General features: G+C 42.6%; 1 protein-coding gene and 1 pseudogene across 1 annotated transcript in view; one reads left to right on the top strand and one right to left on the bottom strand.

Moving 5' to 3' along the window:
• XKR4 (XK related 4) overlaps nt 1-22,688 on the bottom strand; it is a 322,053-nt gene that overhangs the window by 83,776 nt on the left and 215,589 nt on the right. Inside the window, exon 2 of the mRNA XM_030859749.2 lies at nt 22,337-22,536. Within this exon, the coding sequence (XP_030715609.2) occupies nt 22,337-22,536 (200 nt within the window). The remainder of the gene's footprint in view (nt 1-22,336; nt 22,537-22,688) is intronic.
• LOC132593796 (large ribosomal subunit protein uL4 pseudogene) lies at nt 8,160-9,482 on the top strand (annotated as a pseudogene).

Raw genomic sequence — 22,688 nt, 5'->3', positions numbered from 1 at the left:
TCATCACACTTTTTTTTTTAACATCTGTATTGGGGTATAATTGCTTTACAATGGTGTGTTAGTTTCCGCTTTATAACAAAGTGAATCAGCTATATGTATACATATATCCTCATATCCCCTCCCTCTTGTGTCTCCCTCCCACCCTCCCTATCCCACCCCTCTAGGTGGTCACAAAGCACCGAGCTGATCTCCCTGTGCTATGCGGCTGCTTCCCACTAGCTATCTATTTTACATTTGGTAGTGTATATATGTCCACGCTACTCTCTCACTTCGTCCCAGGTTCCCCTTCCCCCTCCCTGTGTCCTCAAGTCCATTCTCTACGTCTGTGTCTTTATTCCTGTCCTGCCCCTAGGTTCTTCAGAACCTTTTTTTTTTTTTGATTCCATATATGTGTGTTAGCATATGGTATTTTTTTTTTCTCTTTCTGACTTACTTCACTCTATATGACAGACTCTAGGTCCATCCACCTCACTACAAATAACTCAGTTTGTTTCTTTTATGGCTGAGTAATATTCCATTGCATATATGTCCCACATCTTCTTTATCCATTCATCTATCGATGCACACTTAGGTTGCTTCCATGTCCTGGCTATTGTAAATAGAGCTGCAATGAACACTGTGGTACATGACTCGTTTTGAATTATGCTTTTCTCAGGGTATATGCCCAGTAGTGGTATTGCTGGGTCATATGGTAGTTCTATTTTTAGTCCTTTAAGAACCCTACATACTGTTCTCCATAGTGGCTGTATCAATTTACATTCCCACCAACAGTGCAAGAGGGTTCCCTTTTCTCCACACCCTCTCCAGCATTTATTGTTTGTAGATTTTTTGATGATGGCCATTCTGACCAGTGTGAGGTGATACCTCATTGTAGTTTTGATTTGCATTTCTATAATGATTAGTGATGTTGAGCACCCTTTCATGTGTTTGTTGGCAATCTGTATATCTTCTTTGGAGAAACGTCTGTTTAGGTCTTCTGCCCATTTTTGGATTGGGTTGTTTGTTTTTTTGATATTGAGCTGCATGAGTTGCTTGTATGTTTTGGAGATTAATCCTTTGTCAGTTGCTTCTTTTGCAAAAATTTTCTCCCATTCTGAGGGTTGTCTTTTCGTCTTTTTTATGGTTTCCTTTGTTGTGCAAAAGATTTTAAGTTTCATTAGGTCCCATTTGTTTATTTTTGTTTTTATTTCCATTTCTTTAGGAGGTGGGTCAAAAAGGATCTTGCTGTGATTTATGTCATAGACTGTTCTGCCTTCTGCCTATGTTTTCTTCTAAGAGTTTTATCATGTCTGGCCTTACATTTAGGTCTTTAATCAATTTTGAATTTATTTTTGTGTATGGTGTTAGGGAGTGTTCTAATTTCATTCTTTTACATGTAGCTGTCCAGTTTTCCCAGCACCACTTATTGAAGAAGCTGTCTTTTCTCCAATGTATATCCTTGCCTCCTTTATCAAAGATAAGGTGACCGTATGTGCATGGGTTTATCTCTGGGCTTTCTATCCTGTTCCATTGATCTATATTTCTGTTTTTGTGCCAGTACCATACTGTCTTGATTACTGTAGCTTTGTAGTAGAGTCTGAAGTCAGGGAGCCTGATTCCTCCAGCTCCGTTTTTCTTTCTCAAGACTGCTTTGGCTACTCGGGGTCTTTTGTGTTTCCATACAAATTGTGAAATATTTTGTTCTAGTTCTGTGAGAAATGCCAGTGGTAGTTTGATAGGGATTGCATTGAATCTGTAGATTGCTTTGGGTAGTATAGTCATTTTCACAATGTTGATTTTTCCAATCCAAGAACATGGTATATCTCTCCATCTGTTTGTATCATCTTTAATTTCTTTCATCAGTGTCTTATAGTGTTCTGCATACAGGTCTTTTGTCCCCTTAGGTAGGTTAGTTCCTAGGTATTTTATTCTTTTTGCTGCAATGGTAAATGGGAGTGTTTCTTTAAGTTCTCTTTCAGATTTTTCAGCATTAGTGTATAGGAATGCAAGAGATTTCTGTGCATTAATTTTGTATCTTGCTACTTTACTAAATTCATTAATTAGCTCTAGTAGTTTTCTGGTAGATTCTCTATGTATAGTATCATGGCATCTGTAAACAGTGACAGCTTTACTTCTTCTTTTCCTATTTGAATTCCTTTTATTTCTTTTTCTTCTCTGACTGCTGTGGCTAAAACTTCCAAAACTATGTTGAATAATAGTGGTGAGAAAGGGCAACCTTGTCTTGTTCCTGATCTTAGAGGAAATGGTTTCAGTTTGTCACCATTGAGAATGATGTTGGCTGTGTGTTTGTCATATATGGCCTTTATTATGTTGATGTAGGTTCCCTCTATGCCTACTTTCTGGAGGGTTTTTATCATAAATGGGTGTTGAATTTTGTTGAAGCTTTTTCTGCATCTATTGAGATGATCACATGGCTTTTCTCCTTCAATTTGTTAATATGGTGTATCACGTTGATTGATTTGCATATATTGAAGAATCCTTGCATTCCTGGGATAAAGTCCACTTGATCATGGTGTATGATCCTTTTAATGTGCTGTTGGATTCTGTTTGCTAGTATTTTGTTGAGGATTTTTGCATCTATATTCATTAATGATATTGGACTCTAGTTTTCTTTCTTTGTGACAACTTTGTCTGGTTGGTATCAGTGTGATGGTGGCCTTGTAGAATGAGTTTGGGAGTGGTCCTCCATCCGCTATATTTTGGAAGAGTTTGAGAAGGATAGGTGTTAGCTATTCTCTAAATGTTTGATAGAATTTGCCTGTGAAGCCATCTGGTCCTGGGCTTTCATTTGTTGGAAGATTTTTAATCACAGTCTCAATTTTGGTGCTTGTGACTGGTCTGTTTATATTTTCTATTTCTTCCTGGTTCAGTCTTGGAATGTTGTGCTTTTCTAAGAATCTGTCCATTTCTTCCAGGTTGTCCATTTTATTGGCATATAGTTGCTTGTGGTAATCTTTCATGATCCTTTGTATTTCTGCAGTGTCAGTTGTTACTCTCCCTTTTCATTTCTAATTCTATTGATTTAAGACTTCTCCCTTTTTTTCTTGATGAGTCTGGCTAATGATTTATCAACTTTGTTTATCTTCTCAGAGAACCAGCTTTTAGTTTTATTGATCTTTGCTATTGTTTCCTTCCTTTCTTTTTCATTTATTTCTGATTTGATCTTTATGATTTCTTTCCTTCTGCTAACTTTGGAGTTTTTTTGTTCTTCTTTCTCTAATTGCTTTAGGTGTAAGGTTAGGTTGTCTATTTGAGATGTTTCTTGTTTCTTAAGGTACGCTTGTATAGCTATAAACTTGCCTCTTAGAACTGCTTTTGCTGCATCCCATAGGTTTTGGGTCATTGTGTTTTCATTGTCATTTGTTTCTAGGTTGTTTTTGATTTCCCCTTTGATTTCTTCAGTGATCTCTTGGTTATTAAGTAGTGTATTGTTTAGCCTCCATGTGTTTGTATTTTTTACAGATTTTTTTCCTGTAATTGATATCTAGTCTCATAGTGTTGTGGTCAGAAAAGATACTTGATATGATTTCAATTTTCTTAAATTTACCAAGGCTTGATTTGTGACCCAAGATATGATCTATCCTGGAGAGTGTTCCATGAGCACTTGAGAAGAAAGTGTATTCTGTTGTTTTGGGATGGAATGTCCTATAAATATCAATTAAGTCCATCTTGTTTAATGTATCATTTAAAGCTTGTGTTTCCTTATTTATTTTCATTTTGGATGTCTGTCCATTGGTGAAAGTGGAGTGTTAAAGCCCCCTACTATTATTGTGTTACTGTCGATTTCCCCTTTTATGGCTGTTAGCATTTGCCTTATGTATTCAGGTGCTCCTATGTTGGTGCATAAATATTTACAACTGTTATATCTTCTTCTTGGATTGATCCCTTGATCATTATGTAGTGTCCTTCTTTGTCTCTTATAATAGTCTTTATTTTAAAGTCTATTTTGTCTGATATGAGAATTGCTACTCCAGCTTTCTTTTGATTTCCATTTGCATGGAATATCTTTTTCCATCCCTTCACTTTCAGTCTGTATGTGTGCCTAGGTCTGAAGTGGGTCTCTTGTAGACAGCATATATACGGGTCTTGTTTTTCATTCAGCCAGTGTATGTCTTTTGCTTGGAGTGTTTAATCCATTTACATTTAAGGTAATTATTGATATGTATGTCCCTGCTACCATTTTCTTAATTGTTTTGGGTTTGTTATTGTAGGTCTTTTCCTTCTCTTGTGTTTCCTGCCTAGAGAAGTTCCTTTAGCACTTGTTGTAAAGCTGGTTTGGTGGTGCTGAATTCTCTTAGCTTCTGCTTGTCTGTAAAGGTTTTAATTTCTCTGTTGAATCTGAATGAGATTCTTTCTGGATAGAGGATTCTTGGTTGTAGGTTTTTCCCTTTCATCACTTTAAATATGTCCTGCCACTCTCTCCTGGCTTGCAGTTTCTGCTGAAAGATCAGCTGTTAACCTTATGGGGATTCCCTTGTATGTTACTTGTTGTTTTTCACTTGTTGCTTTTAATATTTTTTCTTTGGATTTAATTTTTGATAGTTTGATTAATATGTGTCTTGGCATGTTTCTCCTTGGATTTATCCTGTATGGGACTCTCTGTGCTTCCTGAACTTGATTGACTATTTCCTTTCCCATATTAGGGAAGTTTTCAACTATAATCTCTTCAAATATTTTCCCAGTCCCATTTTTTTTTTCTCTTCTTCCTCTGGGACCCCTATAATTCGAATGTTGGTGTATTTAATGTTGTGCCATAGGTCTCTAAGACTGTCCTCAATTCTTTTGCTGTTGTTGTTGCGGTACGCAGGCCTCTCACTGTTGTGGCCTCTCCTGTCGCAGAGCACAGGCTCCGGATGCACAGGCTCAGTGTCCATGGCTCATGGGCCCAGTGCTCCGCAGCATGTGGGATCTTCCCGGACCAGGGCACAAACCCGTGTCCCCTGAGTTGGCAGGCGGACTCTCAACCACTGCGCCACCAGGGAAGCCCCCACATCCTTTGATAATGTAAATTTATAAGAATAATGAGCTCCTTTGGGGGATTCTTTGTTTCTCTGAACTCATTGGACTGTACTTGTTTTATTTATTTATTTATTTATTTTTGGCTGTGTTGGGTCTTCGTTTCTGTGTGAGGGCTTTCTCTAGTTGCGGTGAGAGGGGGCCAGTCTTCATTACAGTGCGTGGGCCTCTCACTACCGTGGCCTCTCTTGTTGCAGAGCACAAGCTCCAGACGTGCAGGCTCAGTAGTTGTGGCTCATGGGCCCAGTTGCTCCGCGGCATGTGGTATCCTCCCAGATCAGGGCTCGAACCCATGTCCCCTGCATTAGCAGGCAGACTCTCAACTACTGCACTACCAGGGAAGCCCCTGTACTCATTTTAATGTAGTATTGTTTTGAAACCAGAAAACAGCAACAAAACTAGACCTCCTCCCTTTTCAAGCCCTCACACTGCTTACGGGGACCAACAAAAACAGTTACACTCAAACATTGTCAGTTTCAATTTCTATTCCCCGATGAAGATGAAAGCTGATTGGTACCATGGCAACACGTTGCCTGGAGCATTCAATAGGTATTACTTGTGCACAATCTCGCTCACAAATTCTCTTTATAAGTGTTAGGAGAGGTGAGATCTTCTCCTAGAATGCACTAAATTAAAAAAAGGCTGAAGAAAATCCAATTAGTATTTCCAGAAGTACCTTTCTGGGATCTGATAATATCAGATTACTGTTTCACATTTCCCCCCCTGTATTCACTAGATGCAGGCAAAGCATTAGACATCCTGACAAGCATCAAGTAAGTGGAGAATTGAGGCACCACTGGGGCATGGAGGCGCAATGAACTTATGGAGTTCTGGTGTTTTTCTTTGACTTTTGATATTTCAGTTTGTTGACTTTTTCTATCCTTCCTTCCTTCCTTCCTTCTTTCCTTCCTTCCTTCCTTCCTTCCTTCCTTCCTTCCTTCCTTCCTTCCAGGAAGAAGCAGTGATGTAGTATTCCTAATTCCCTGAATTGGTAGTACAGTCTTGGTGGTAAGGTTGATATCTTAGTTATAAATGATCTGTTTTCTCATTGTTTGTACCAAGACATCAGAGTTAACTATTCCCCATGTGATGTAAGAGGATGCTTCTTGAGTACCTGCCATATACTGGGTCTGATTCAGGGCATTTGTCCTTCACAATGTCTCAGCAAATTCTTCCAGGTGCCTTTCTTATGAAGTAGGGATTGCTTTCCCCACTCCTCTGATGAAGAAATAGATGCAGACAAGTAGCGAAACGAGCCGCAGCTCAAAGTTATTAGGTGGTGGAGCCAAGATCACAACACAGTCTGTTGAATCTGAACTCTCTCTCCATTCTGTTCCTTGAGGAGGCAGCCTGCATCTCTCTCTCATCCTCTGGGTGGTGGTGGAGGTTGGGGACAAGTGTCATTGTCATTAGGCATTATGACTTTCAAATATTGTGTTATAACTTGAGAAGCAGTCTGTCATGCCCTTTACCTTAAATACCATTTGCATTAGCACCCCCCAAAATGAAATAGTAAGGTACACATCTAACAAAATATGTACAATATCTATATGAAGAAAGCTATAAAACTCTAATGAAAGAAATCAAAGAACTAAATAAATGGAAAGGTATGCCATGTTCATGGAAGAAAAAAAAGAAGACCCAATATTGGCAAGATGTCAGTTCTTCCCCACTTGATCTCTAGATTCAATTCAATCCCAATCAAAATCCCAGCAAGTAATTTCGTGGATATTGATAAACTAATTCTAAAGTTCATGTGGAGAGGCAAAAGACCCCGTACAACCAATGTAATACTGAAGGAGAAGAACAAAGTTGGAGGACTGACCCTACCCAACTTGAAGATTTTCTATAAAGCCCCAGTAATCAAGAAGTGTGATACTGGTGAAAAACTGACAAACAGATCAATAGAACAGAATGGAGGGTCTAGAATAGGCCCATATAAATGCAGTCAGTTGATGTTTGACAAAGGAGCAAAGGCAACAGAGAAAAGATAGTCTTTCCAACAAGTAGTCCTGGAACAACTAGACATCCACGTGCAACAAAAATGGAATCTAGACACAAACCGTATAAACTTCATAAAACTTAACTTAAAATGGATCACACTAAATGCAAAATGCAACACTATAAAACCCTTAGCAGATAACATAGGAGAGAATTTAGATGACCTTGAGTATAGTGATGACTTTTTAGAAGCAACACCAAAGGCATGAGCCATAGAATAATGGATAAGCTGAAATTCATTAAAATGAAAAACTCCTGCTCTGTACAAAACACCATCAAGAAAACAAAATGAGGGCTTCCCTGGTGGTGCAGCGGTTGAGAGTCCGCCTGACGATGCAGGGGACACGGGTTCGTGTCCCGGTCTGGGAAGATCCCAAATGCCGTGGAGCGGCTGGGCCCGTGAGCCATGGCCGCTGAGCCTGTGCGTCTGGAGCAACGGGAGAGGCCACAACAGTGAGAGGCCCGCGTACGGCCAAAAAAAAAAAAAAAAAAAGAAAACAAAATGACAAGCCACAGACTGAGAGAAAGTATTTGCAACAGACAACTGATAAAGGATTATTATTCAAAATATACAAAGAACCCTTAAAACTCAACAATAAAAAAATACAACAACCCAACTCAAAAAATGGGTGGAAGACCTTAACAGACACCTCACCAAAGAAGAAATACAGATGGCAAAAAAGCATATAAAAAGATGCGCCAGATCATGTGTCATCAAGAAAATGCAAACTAAACCAGCAGTGAGATACCACTATACACCTACGAAAATGGCCCAAATCCAAAACACTGATAACATCAAATGCTGGCGAGGAATTGTCATTCATTGCTGGTGGGAATGCGAGACGGTACAGCCGCCCTGGAAGACAGTTTGGTGGTTTCTTACAAAACTAAACATACTTTAATCATATAATCCTTGATATTTTCCTAAAGGAATTGAAAGACTTACGTCCACACAAAAACCTGCACACAAACGTTTACAGCAGCTTTATTCGTAGTTGCCAAAACTTGGAAGCAACCAAGATGTCCTTCAGTAGGTGAATGGATAAATAAACTGTGGTCCATCCAGACAGTGGAATACTGTTCAGCGCAGAAAGAGATGAGCTCACAAGCCATGAAGAGACATGGAGGGACCTTAAACGCATATGACTTATTTTCCTGTGGGAGCCGCCAGGGTGAGAGGAGCATGGCCTTCTAATCTCCCTGCCCTGGCGTGTGCTCGTCCACTGATATCAGTGTACTCCGAAAAGGGGGAGTCCTCTGGCAAAAATGTCACTTTGCCTGCTGTGTTCAAGGCTCCCACTCGACCAGATATTCTGAACTTTGTTCACACCAACTTGTGCAAAAACAACAGACAGCCCCATGCTGTCAGTGAATTAGCAGGTCATCAAACCAGTGTTGAGTCTTGGGTACTGGCAGAGCTGTGGCTCGAATTCCCAGGGTTCAAGGTGGCAGGGCTCACCACTCTGGCCAGGGTGCTCTTGGAAATATGTGTCCTGGGGGCCACATGTTTGCGCCAACCAAGACCTGGCGACGCTGGCACTGCAGGGTGAATACAACACCAAAGGGATATGCCATCTGCTCTGCACTGGCTGCCCCGGCGTTAGCAGCGCTGGTCGTGTCTAAAGGTCATCGTACTGAGGACGTTCCTGAACTTCCTTTGGTAGCTGAAGATAAAGATGAAGGCTACAAGAAGACCAAGGAGGTTGTTTTGCTTCTGAAGAAACTTAAAGCCTGGAATGATACCCAAAAGGTCTACGCCTCTCAGCAAATGAGACCTGGCAAAGGCAAAATGAGAAACCGTCGCCGTATCCAGCGCAGGGGACCCTGCATCATCTGTAATGGGTGCGTCATCAAGGCCTTCAGAAACATCCCTGGAATTACTCTGCCTAATGTGAGCAAACCGAACCTTTTGAAACTTGCTCCTGGGGGGCATGTGCGACGCTCCTGCATTTGGACTGAAAGTGCTTTTCCGCAAGTTAGAGGAGCTGCACGGTACTTGGCGTAAAGCTGCTCCCCTCAAGAGTAGCTACAACCTCCCCACGCACATGACGCTCAGTACAGACCTTAGCAGCATCGTGAAAAGCCCAGAGATCCAAAGAGCTCTCCGGGCAGCACGCGAGAGGATTCATCAGAGTCCCGCAGAGAAGTCCAATGAAAAGCCTGAGAATCACGCTGAAGCTAAACCCACACGCAAAGACCACGCGCCGGAACACCGTTCTTCGCCAGGCCAAGTACCACAAAATCCGGATGGATAGGGCAGTAGCAGCACTAGAAGCCAGATCAGATGAGAAGGGGCTTCCAGGCAAGAGCCTGTGGTGGGGAAGAAAGGAAAGGAGGCTGTTGGCATTAAGAAGCAGAAGAAGCCTCTGGTGGGAAAAAAGGCTGCAGTGACCAAGAAACCAGCAGCTGAAAAGAAGCCCACAGAAAAGAAACCCACCTCAGAGCAAAAGAAGGCTGCTGCATAACCTTAAATTTGCTTATTACGTAGAGGTGAAATCATTTGGGACAGCTGATTTTGAATAAAGACCTGATTTAAAAAAATGCATATGACTTAAGTGAAAGAAGCCTATCTGAAAAGCCTACAGACTGTGATTCCAGCTATATGACATCCTGCAAAGGGAAAAGCTATGGAGACAGTAAAAAGATCAGTGGCTGCCAGGGATTGAGGGGAGGGGGGGATGAACATGAGGAGAACGTAGGATTTTTAGGGCAGTGAAAATACTCTGTATGATATTATAATGATGGATATAGGTCATTATACATTTGTCCAAACCCACAGAGTGTACAACACCAAGAGTGAACCCCACGTAAACTATGGATTTCGAGTGATAATGATGTGTCAATATAGGTTCATCCCTGGTAACAAATGTACCATCTGGTGGAGATGTTGATGCTGGGGAAACCATGCCTCTGTGGAGGCAGAGACTATATGGGAAACCTCTGTGTCTTCCCCTCAATTTTGCTGTGAACCTAAAACTGCTTTAAAAAATAAAGTCTATTAAAAAATGAAGAAAATGACCACCAATTATAGGAATCTCATACTTTCTTAGACTGTAGAAAATATCTCAAAACTTACAATATGAATGCTAATGAGCTTGTGGAAAAAAGATTAGTTTCCACGTCTAATGGCGTGGAGACGATGTGCTTAGAAAATGTAAAGAAAATGCACATTTGTTTTCCTCATAAATGTATATTCTTTCAAAAAACGTCAAGGCTGAAAGTACTTCACGCTAAAAATATACGTCAGTGGACAGATCAAAGTCTAAGTGGCATTTGCTGGAAGATCCCTGAGGTTTCAAAACCCTACTGGGACACCTCTGAGGTTAAGAGTCAAGATGACAACACGGGCAGTGGGCACTGGCCGTGCAGGGCAGAAGTGACCGAGGCCACAGAGAGCGCTCAGGGGGAGAGCAGGCTCGGATTTAATTCCAAGGTTAGGGAAAATGAATTCAAATGGGTTTACATCCATTTAAAAGAGAAAGAAAATGTGAATTTTGAAACCTCATTTCATGGCAAATTTAGAAACACGCTACGGGTGCCCTTCCCCTTCTCCATGTGAGACAGGAAGGAAGGAAGGGAGAAGATGGCCCATGTGGACCACTTGACACCCCCAAGTGCCAGACAGGAGGTTAAGGTCCTTTTCATTGTTTATGTGATTCTAACACAACGTGGCGACTTAGATCAGGAAATTCTTTTTCAATCAGAGAAGCAAATTCTCAGTGTGGTTAAGGAACACACTGAAGGCTACAAGGTGAGTGAAAACATAAAAGATCAGTCATGATGGAATGTCTCCACGTTGGGGTCCTTTATCCATGAGAGGAGCCCTGAACCCTGGGCTCTGGTCTCAGCTCCACCTGCTACTGGTAGTGTCACCTTTGTTAACTCACACTAACCTTTGTTAACTACTAGGGTAGGAGAGCAGGAACTGGATCAGATAAAGATTTTGCTTTTGCTCTGCTACTCAAGCCTACCGTTCACCACATGGTTTATGTCTTACATTTATGTCTCTTTCCTGAAACTTGTCCTCTTAGCCACTTCACTGATTTTCTTCTTCCTTCTATAGTCTAGAAGTTCTACCTTGCTGCCATGATTTTTTCTCCTCTAATTTGCAATCTTTACTTCTTTCCTAAGCTTGGTCCTGATGACAGAGATGTCCTCATTGCCTAATAGACTAATAGAGTCTAATAGACTATTCAGCTCTCGTCTTGGCCGGTCCCTCATGAGCATCTCTTTTGAAATAACCGCCTTGGCTACCATATCACCATGCTCTTCTGATTATTCCACTTCTCTCTTACTTCCTCTGCTTCACTGACTGGTCTTGGTCATCATTCTTCTAGCATTCAGATTAGTGCCTGCCATGGATAGGGACTCAACAAATGTTTGTTCAGTAAATAATGTAATAAAGAATGATGATTTTTTTTTCAGGTCTTAATTAAGACATTGTATTCCATTACTGAGAGATGTGTTGCTGGACCTTATATGGACAAAGATGTTCAGGACCCTCAAGCTTCAAGATCAAGTTCAAATCATTCCCCTCCTACTTCTGGGAGTTGGTAGCGTTACAGCACATGCACCTCATGCTCTGACTTTCTCCTCAGGGCCCAGCAGACCTGCCTCCCAAACATTTCTACGTTCAAAATCATTTCTCTCATTCTTTAAGATCCAGTACCCTCTCTTTCACAAAATTCCCTATAGCATCTTTAAATTTGGAAAAAATGTCTTCTTCTGGGCTCACAAACCATTTAAAAAATGAAACTTTTTTCAAATGCTTTTCTTTAATAGCTTCTTCACTTATCTGCATTGAGTTTTAAAAATCTGTGAATTTAAAAACCTATGCATTTATTTACTCAGTCATTTCTCCCAAAAGTCTATGTTAAAAATATCTATTGCCTTTTTACATACTAGCAGATGTGTTTTAGCTTTTTTTTAATTTGAATTTTAACTCAATGTTTCAGCTAACAAAAATCTGGTGGTACCTGCCTTCACGGAAGCCTACACACTGGAAAGGTCTACACTTCAACGCTACCCTGGAGAACTTCACGCCCTATAAAACGGTCCAGGTGTGTGAGCTGATAAAATTATGGATGTTTGAAAAGTTTCGGAGGTTTGGAGTCTCCTTAGCCTCACGGACTCTCTGGACTTTTTCTACAGCTGAGTGGAAAGCTGTGGAAATTTAGAATCACAATGAAGGTGCTGACAAAACCTTCCACAGGCAGCTCTCAGCAGGCCTGTCCTTCCGCAATCAGAAGCTCTTTGTGAGTTTCGGGGAGTGCATCTCCATGTGGTTTTATACTAAGGAATGCTTACACACCAATTGCATCAGTTGCTCTCTTTTGCTCCTGCTTGCATCTGGCTCAGTGTGATGGGATCTCATCCTTCCCGATTGCATACATATAGGCTCCCATGCATGAGCGAGCAGTACGGTGAAAAAAAGGCCTTTCTTAAATCAGTCAACAGGAAATGATCCCAGTTTTTTATTCCTGCCAAGTCATCAAGAAAATATTAGCCTCCATGTCTAAGGACTGCTTCAAAACCCAGTTTAACCCCAAGCTGCCCAATGAAGGTAAAAGATTTCTAGACTCGACTGTACGCTCTGTGACGGCACAAGTGTGTCCTAGAGAAGAGGTTTCATAGTGAAAACTATTTCATCGGTTGTGGGCGCTTCCCACATTCACCCACCCAATCAGAATTGGGTCAGAAAATCCTGATCGTGTAACTGTGTCTGTGGCTTCGAAAAAAAAAAAAGTTATTTAGGAAAATACCATATTAAGCCACTTTTGAATTTTTTATTAAGTTGACCTCACTTTGACTGTGTTCAGCAAGGATTTGGGTTACTATTCACGGTAGTTATTTTTAGTTTTTAGAAATAACAATTACAGTACATCAGTATTCAAAGTAAATATCTGCTCTGAGTTTGGGGTAAAGGTCAGGTGAGTGGGCTGCTGTTTCCTTTGTAAACAAACGAAAATGCCCAAAGAGCGCTGCTCATCACCCAGCTCTACAGGGATTCAGTCGTTAGTCACCGCAGAGCTGAGGGACAGTACATCCTGGGAGAGATTCAGGGTGAAGTCAGGATGAGACACTCTGTGCTTTGGAAAAACAGTCCCTTAGATAGTTAGATGTGTATCTCAGGAAGAATTTTAATGAACCCAGATTTTTGCATCTTCTATACATAGAAAAGCACTGAAATCATTAACTTGAGATGTCTGTTCTTCAAGACCAGAAGTACCATTTTACCAGGATGTATGCTGGACTACACGCATTCCCAGCTAAAAATCATATCCATCCTGGTTCCTTTCCTACCTCTTTGGAAGAGTTTCCTCGGAGCTAAATTATCTAAATTTATTTATCACCCTGAATAAAACTTAAACTCACAACTCCTACGTTGTACATTTTTTTTTTTTTAAGTTGACGCCTTGAAGGTACAAAGTGCTGAAAAATTACTGAAATATTTGGGGAGGTTGGAGGTTGGCAAACAAGGAAGCCACAAGAAAGGCGAAGGAACAGTGAGTGTTTGGGGACATCATTCACTGCAGACAGCCCTTATGTCTGTTTGCTTCTCTGTTGCACCAACCTCTCCGCAACTTTCCGCCAAGTTGCTGCTCTCCCAAGCCAGGCGTATGCAATTGTTCGCATCTGTTCACCAGCTACCCTCACCCCACCCAGTCTATCACCCAGGGCCTGAACAAGCACGCACCCCTGCTCACTCACATCTCACTGAGAAGGAGAGGGAGAGAGAAGGAACACTGAGTGGAAAAATACCAAGATTTATGCTTGATTATTGGAGATAATTAAGTAGGACCTAAAAATAGTCACGCCCTTATTTCATATTATGTTCAAAATGATTCAAATTCAAAACTATTCACAGCTGTGCTGGGGGCTGCTACCACACAGAGTTGATTTCAAGCACTTGAATCAATGATCAGCAAATGAAGCTTCTCTCTGTTCTTCTAAGTATAACTTGGAGTGGTACCATGACTCAGAGGCTATTGAATGTGAAATAAAGGGATCAATAATATCATTACCCTCATGACACCCATCGTTTATTCTGCCAATACTTTTCAATAGAGAGGAGCAGTGTGGCCAGCATGCGCTGTCGGGTGTGTGAGCCTCTCCTTACAAAGATGTTGATGATGATGAGTCTTTAAAATTCAACTCCATATATGTATTGATCAAGCAGACTGGTAGTTTACTATTTTATTGATTGACTTATTGATAACCCCCAAATACCGAACGATGCAGAAACAGGCTGAAAAGTAAGACGTACAGAAAAATACGTGTATTTTTTAAGTATATATGCAGGATTTACCCTGCTCCTAGAAATATTTTTCAAGTATGAGGAGCAAATCTAATCGTGTGCCACAAGTAACACCAACAATCCCATTCATTTGAGGAGACTGTTATCCACCAGCATCGCTGAACAGACAGGTGTAGACAAAACCACTGGCCTCCCTCTTCTGGTTTTGTTCATGTTGCTATCTTTTCTTTACTGAACATGACAAAATGTTAGGCTTCAGTTGTGACCCAGCTCAAAGGCTGCTCTTTTCATGAAAGCTTCCCTGATTCTTCCAATATTCCCTGACGTCAGACAGCACCGCATTTCTACTTTCTGTGTATCATTTTCTTTCTTTCTTTTTTATCTTTACTGAAGTATAGTTGATTTACAATGTTGCAACAATCTCTGCTGTACAGCAAAGTGACTCAGTTATACACACACGTACATTCCTTTTTTATATTCTTTTCCATTATGGTTTGTCACAGGAGATTGGATATAGTTCCCTGTGCTCTACAGTAAGACCTTGGTGTTTATCCATTCTAAATGTAATCCTTCGCATCTACCAACCCCAAACTCACAGGCCAACCTTCTCCCTCCCCGCTCCCCCTTGGCAACCCAAGTCTGTTCTCTATGTCTATGAGTCTGTTTCTGTTTTGTAGATAGGTTCATTTGTGCCTATATAAGTGATATCATACGGTTATTTGTCCTTCTCTTTCTGACTTACTTCACTTAGTATGGTAATCTCTAGTTGCGTCCATGTTGCTGCAAATGGCATTATTCCATTCTTTTTCATGGCTGAGTGATATTCCATTGTATATATGCGCCACATCTTCTTTATCCATTCATCTGTTGATGGACATTTAGGCTGTTTCCATGTTTTGGCTATTGTGATCTATATCATTTTCTATAAGAGATCATTTTATGTCACCAAAGGGCCTTAACATGGCCACCAACAGTATAGAGCACATTGAATAATAACAATTTTTTGGTCTTTCTTTTCCCTTAGGTTGGATTCCTTGAGAGCAGGGGCTATGTCACTTGGTTTTGTATCAAGTCCACCTAGCCTAGGGCTTTGTCACCCAGCAGACATTCATTCTTCCTTTTATTCAATGAATACCCACCAACTGCTTGTAATGGGCCCAGAGCAGAGGGTCCATGCAGCCGGGAGGTAATGCATGCCGGCCTTTGCTGTGACATCATCACCCGCATCAGCCTCTACGGAATCTGTCAGCACCTGGGAGGGAGGACGTGCTGTCTTTTTTTTAATACCCAGTGGGCCTTCACACTAACTACTATTGAATACATTTAACATATCCACAAAGCCAAAAGAAATCACAACTGTCCAGTGTAAAGGCTGCTGTTTTATCATTTTTGTGTGGTTTAGCTCTTTAAAAGTTTCCTTGGGTCAGATTTTTGTTATGTGCTTTGAGGAACCTATGTCTACTTTCCTAACAATTTTGGTTCAAATTAAAAGTCTTTGATGAAGCTGTTCTTAAAATTTTGTTTCATCAATAATGAACCTGCTTGGGCTTCCCTGGTGGCGCAGTGGTTGAGAGTCCGCCTGCCGATGCAGGGGACACGGGTTCGTGCCCCGGTCCGGGAAGATCCCACATGCCGCGGAGCGGCTGGGCCCGTGAGCCATGGCCGCTGAGTCTGTGCGTCCGGAGCCTGTGCTCCGTCCGCAACGGGAGAGGCCACAACAGTGAGAGGCCCGTGTACCACAAAAAAAAAAAAAAAAAAAGAGCTGCTGCTTAATTGAATAGATTTACTAAAGTTTATATGGTGGGCACAATGAAGTAACAAGGGAAGAAACTAGGACACATCTTGGAATTAAGCCCTTCCTATTCCAATGGGCACCATGAAGAGCTCTTTCCCAAATCTCAAAAGATTTGTCCCATTGCCAGTCCTTGTCACATTTATTGCCCTCACTGACTTTCTGTGCAGTTGGATCAGAAAGTTGAGACATTGCAGAACTCTCAAGAAATGTACTTTAAAATTGCCAGTTTGACATTAAGTATCAAAAGCCTTCAAGCCCGCAAGCTTGTCCTCAAATCCACCCATTTCACTTTAGGTATTTAACTAAGGCTGCAAAGATTTTCTTAATGTGTTTATAATAGGATTATTGATTATGGTGACTATAGATGATCACTTATCATTTCAAAAACATGGAATTAGTGGAAAAGAAAAAGAGAATCCATGTGCTAGTAAATCACGCAGTAGTTAGAAATGACGTAGAATTACATACATCGTCATGGACATACACTCATGATGTATTGCCAAAAAAGAGGAGGTTACAAAATAGTACCCATATTTTAATTCTATTTTAATGTAATATATACGAAACATGAAAGAACTCGATACGCACTAAAATATAATTAATTGTGGTAATATGGTAGTAGGTGATAAGGGACAATTTTTTAAAAACTAAAGATTAGAGTTATCACGGTGTGCTTGTTTATGTGCGATGGCAGTGATCCAGTAGAAAGGAGAAATTGATAATGCAGGAGAGAGAGAGGGTAATTTCATGAACAGGATGCTTATGTAGGTGAGAGGGCACGGGATCCAGCGCAGAAGAGGGGTCAAGAGATGAGAGCAGGCGCAGGTTACCCATAGTAAACGGAGGGAAGCCAGGTGATGGGTGCAGAAGGAGGTGGGGTTAGCGGTGGGAAAATAAAGCCGTTCTTATTTCACTGCTTCTGTTTTCTCACTGACATAGGAAGTGAAAGCAGTGGTTTGAAGTGATGGAGGCAGATGGAAGTGTGAGGACACAGAAGAAGGAAGGAAACAGTGAGTTTTGTAGCAGGAGAGTGAATTTCAAGGAGGAACAATGTCGGATGCTTGACAGTGCTGAGTGACCACTTGAGATCTGTGGTCAGACGTTTCAGAGAGATGTATCAGTTGCAAACTCGGCTGCTTGGATATATTTAATGTGACACAGTCTCCATGGTCTAAGGCACTATGTGCCTTCCGTGTAGTGTCTGTGACGCAGCGTGAACTGCCCTCTAGTGAAGAACGGGCTCAAGCAGGGGCTGTGTGGTCCCTCTGGGTGGGACGGGGACCTAGACCTGCTCTCGTTTTCTCTCATCCCATCTAGAAGACGGAACAGCTCTTCTGAAATACACCCAGATGAGTTAGGCCTTTCTAATATGTTTTGTCACATTCTTTATAATGTCACATTACAAACTTTTAATAAAAAGTGAATTTTTTTTAGGACAGATTTTACAGCCCTTCACACACCATCATGCACACGATAGACGTTCGATAAATGTGTTAATGAACATAACGAAAATAGCGACGGAAAAACAGACAGATCAAAAGGGACGGGACACAGCCCCACTCACAGGCTGACTCTCTCCCCGGCCTTTTCCCTCCCCTGCAGAAATCCACGGGTGGAGCCGGGTGCAGAGACAGGAACTCGGCACAGAGGACTTGGGCCTGGGGGTTGAGGGGTTCCTTCTCTAACCTCAGCCTCGGGAAGGTAGCCGGGAGTGGCTCCACCTGCTTTAGCATAAAATGGGGCAACTGGAAATCCAGTGGTTTAGGTCCTAAAAGTCCTCATCAGGTTGTGACAAAGGAGGCAGTTGTCACACTCAAGGTGTCTCCTACCGTGATTGGCTGGGGACCGTGTTTGTTTAAGGAGAGCCCCTTAACCTCTGACTTCCCTGTAGTCTCGTGGGATGCAAGACAGGAAAAGAATAATTAGAAACTTCTTCCAGCCCCCTTTGCTTTCTTCCGTTCATGAAGTGTTCAGGATAAACTGTAGGCAAAACGGGCAACCATGGGGGTTTTGGATACGAAGAAATCGGAATCGAGGTAGGTGTCGGTGTATTTTCCTGCTCAGCAAAGCTTTCCTGGGCACATGGCCTGTGGGAAAGCAATTGTTCCTAACTCACTCTGCGCATCACAGCTTAAATACACAGGGGGTGTAAAAGAGATTTTCCAACAATGGCGAGTAAAGGTGGAAATTGGAAATGAAGAACTAAAGCCATCTGGAAAAAGTGGAAACAATTGTGCTGCCAGGTAGGCACCTACGTGCATCTGGTGAGAGCCCGATTTGTTCTGTTTTAGATGGTTCCTTCCAGGAAGCGCTGCTCCTACACAAAGGCTCTGCAGCGCGGGCGTGCACACCTGGCCATCAGAGCCAGGTGACTGTGCTGCATGCAGCCTGGGCCGTCGTGCACACGTTCTGGCTGAGAAGCTCTCACGGTGTGTGCGCGGCGACCCCGCACGGCATCCCGGGCCGCCCCGAGGAGCTTCCACCCCCACGGGCTTCCACCCCGTGGTGTGGCTCTGAGCAACGCTGCCAGCTGGGCAGGGCCTGTGGACACCTGTACGTGCACGAATCAGTACCCCCTCCGCCAGCTGGTCTACACAACCAAAGCCGAGTGCTCAGAGCATCACGAAGCTAGAAGTGACTTCAGAGACCCTCCAGCCCAGCCAGCCCTTTTATAAGGAGGGGTAGCTTTGGTCTGTAGAAGGTAGTTAACCTTCTACCTTTGCTTGCGCCATCTATAAGAGAGAGAATCCAATGTCCTGGATGGGTTTGAGATGTTGCTTGAAAATAGGACTGACAGGCCTTGGGCCGCATCTTACATCTCTAACACAGAGGGCTGCATCCTCTGGCCGGAGACCAGCAAGAGCGCTTTGCCCATCTCTGCTTACCACACACAGTCCTTCTACATCTCTCTGCCCCTCCTTCTGTCCTTCCCGCCTGCCTTTCTGTCTCGCTCGCTCTCTCCAGGTGGGGATATGGGATTAGACTGGAAACATAGCGCAGTGTAAACTGGGAGCTCTAAGCACAGGCCGCTGTACTGTCTCATGTTCCATGTGCTGTCTTACTTGTGCGGGTACAGTTGAGACTCCCTGAGTTATTTCTTGCTCTCCAGAGACAGATGTTCCCAGGGAAATGCCAGACTCCATGAAGGGCAGCAATTCTGTCAAAGATGGCAGTGTGGAGTGGAAGGAACTGGATATTCATGTTTAAGTTTCTGCTCGGCCCTGATTCCTGGTCTCAGAACAGGAGCTGAATTCTCCTTCCTGGGACAGGACAAACCGAGAAACAATTATGCTTTACTTAGCTCTCCACTGAGCCTGTTGGCCTTCAGTACAGCGAGGCCTCTCTGACTTAATTATTCAATACGTAAGGAGCCCTGAGAAAGGGTTTTCACAGCCGACAGGGTTTTAGGGCTACACCAACTTCCACAAGGGGAATACAGTGTTTCAGCATCAGTTTTAAATGTTGTACTTCTTCTTGTTTGATTTTTTAATTGGTTTTAAAAGAGTGTCCATCAGAGAGCAGTAGATGGTTGAAATTGGATTAAAAAAGCATTTTTCTTTCTGTCCTAAAAATAATAATTTTAGACATAGTCATTTATGGAAATAACTTGCAGACCTAGGACCACTCTTACCTGCTAAATAAAAATATTTTGAAGATTTAAATTCAGAGCTATTTGCATATACCTCACAGCTTTCGTGCCATTGATTATACGCGTGCATTGCAGAAAGTTGTTTTTTTACATATAAATCTTAAGAATCTTTTACCATAAAGATACATGTCAGACTCGGTTCTATCACATTCATTTTTCTTTTCCTAGAGAGGAAAGGCTCAGTTCTTATAATTCACATCAGTTTAATTTATAAGCTGGTTCATTTGTAAGGGGGGGTCATCTGTCAGCCGAGGGTTGAATTTAGAAGCTCTCTCTGCAGATAAGTTTCTCCTCAAAATGCAAGAGGATTGAGACGGCATTGCCTGAGCTGGTCTTCGTTTGCTGGAGGTTTTGTGGTGGTTGTTTGCTGTCAGGCAGTTCCCCTCTTCGGTCTGCCCATCTCCCTGCTTAAACAGTGGCAACCGTAAGATCAGCTCAGTGGCCTGATTCCTCATCCTGTGCTCAGTGACGTGCGTTAATCCTAGAGATCTTTGCATCCAACTGTCTTTTGACCCCCTTGGGAGTGACACAGGACGTATTTTCCCCATGGCTCTCTGATTTTGACAGCAAGGCTCGCCTTGGCCAAGGACGAGGTCCCGCTCCCAAAGTCTGTAGCAAACCTGATGCAACAGTGAGCTTAGCCGCTAAGCTGGGGACACCAGGCATCCGGGAAGAGCCACAGCTCCAAAACACACATATTTTGATTCTTATGTTTAGGACGAATAATCTGATAAAGACAAAGAATTGTCTTTTCTCTATTTTTTTTTCTATAAAACTTTACATAAAGCTCTCAAATGGAAAAGGTGATCTCATTTTCTCACACCCTCCCTCTCCTTGCCTTCTCCATCTCCATCATCTTTAGGATAAAAACTTCTCTGTGATGTTACAGATCTTTTAGGAAACTAGCAGAGACCGTCAGGAATCTTGGGCCACCCAGGAAGGTGGCTTGCCGCACTCCTCACTTGTGCCTGGGGTTTTCTCTTCCAGAGAGTTCTCAGGTGTGTAACTATACCAAGGGGGTGCCAAGGTCTTCTGGAGATGAGAATTTGACAGAGATTCAGTTTGATGTTGACTTTGAATTTGTGTCCTCACGTACAGATCACCTCCTGATGCACACGCCCGACCCCGTAAGTTCACTGAGCGTTCACGGATGCAGTGGTGGAAGAGCACTGCCAAGGAGTTTGGAGATCATCTAGTTTAGTTTGAGAAACCGGGACCAGAGAGGTTAAGTGACTTGTACCAGGTCTCACAGCGAGGAAGTGAGATAAGCAAAGCTGGAGCCTCCCTCTGCAGCGTGTGGTGTCTCACGTCTAAAGAGACTCGTCCACGGATAATTCCCATGGGGGGGGTGGATAAAGCTCGCCTCCCCCAGGCTTTTCTCCTCTGCTTCTCTGCTAACACCTATTTTCCCTTTCTTCCATTTTGCTTACTAGTGTGGGAGGCTCCCACCCCATGGACCTCTTTGACTCCCTTCTCAAACTTCTTGGACTGAAGTTATTCTCGTGTGGAACCAGGGCTGGGCCAGGAATTCATAAATCAGTGGGCCACTGGCTACCAGCAAACACTCCATCTCTCTTTTCCTGTACTATGCCTCCCTCCAATTAGTAAAGTATCCAGCCCAGGCTTATGTGCTCCTTGCTATAAAAGGTTATAAGGACCTTGTAGAGATTCCCCAGACCAACCAGATCAGATGAGAGGATGGCCCAGCACCTACAGCGAGTCACAGCAAGGCTCTGCTGAGACTGAAACAAAACGAGCACATTACAGAACGTTACCTGTTTAACAACATCAATTTCGTTACAGGATTGACGAATTACCAGGAAACTATGCAGAAAATGTTACCTATCCATCCTCCCCCAGCCATGTAGTCACCTGTCTACCCACTGGTCTGTCTAATCTGCTTCTAGAAAAGATTTCAGCAGCAGGCCCTACGGAAACGTCGGGGCGGGTCTGTTATCAATGGAATCGTCTCACTGATGAGATGATCAAACAGGACGGCAAAACCCCAAAATATGAATCTGACTGTAATATTCATTTTATAAAACTTAGTACTACATAAACAATACATTATTAAATACTGACAACGTTTTCCCATATGACCTTCTTTGTAAAAATATTAAGGTCATCTTTATCGTTTCCTTTAATCTCTCGCCTTTTGTGTCCTAATATCAAAAAGAAATGGTGGCGATTACCCTAATATTCAAATATGTATTATATATTTAAATTTATACATAAATGTATATAATATATGTAATAGTTAATATACATACAACATTAGAGAGGGCTCTAGGTCTTTTTTCAAAGTTTTGGAAGTTATCGCACAAGCCAGAAAGCTTCAGTGGATTCTGTTCTCATATTGAGCGAGTGTAAAATCATGAGGATTTTTTTTCCTACTCGGAGGGCAGCTTGAGGGCAAAAAAGTCTTCCTGTAAATTACCCACGATAAGTGATGGCGAAGAAGAAAATAGGCCTCATTCACACATACAGGTGTCAAGCGGCCGACGAGAACCCAGAGCACCGTGACCTGCGTCCAAGGGTCACGGAACGGTCCTCGGGTTGTGAGAAGAGGAGCCGACCCCCTTCCCCCAAATGCAGAAAGCGAGCTGCAAGCCCTTACCTTGGAGGGCCTGCAGGCTGTGGGTCTGTACGATGATGCAGAGCTGCAGCACCAGCTGGGGCGCGCTCTCCAGGAAGGTGGCGAGCAGGTGTAGCATGCTCACGTCTGCGTACTCGTAGACCATCTTCCAATAAAACCTCCACCGGCCACTCTCTGCGCCCCGTCGACTTCGAATGCCTAAGTATATCGTGTGGAAATACCTAGAAAGGAAACACAGAGAAAAAGAAAGACCGGAGTGATAACTCATCCTTCAAACACCAGGGCTGTTTTTTCTCTTCGGCAAACCGCCATATATGCGCAAGCACGTCCATGAAACAACTACCTTAGTGGCTTATCCCTTAAGGCCCCAGGT

The sequence above is a fragment of the Globicephala melas genome, chromosome 17 (assembly GCF_963455315.2).
Source record: "Globicephala melas chromosome 17, mGloMel1.2, whole genome shotgun sequence".
Taxonomy (NCBI): domain Eukaryota; kingdom Metazoa; phylum Chordata; class Mammalia; order Artiodactyla; family Delphinidae; genus Globicephala; species Globicephala melas.
This window is presented reverse-complemented; position numbering and strand designations above follow the sequence as displayed.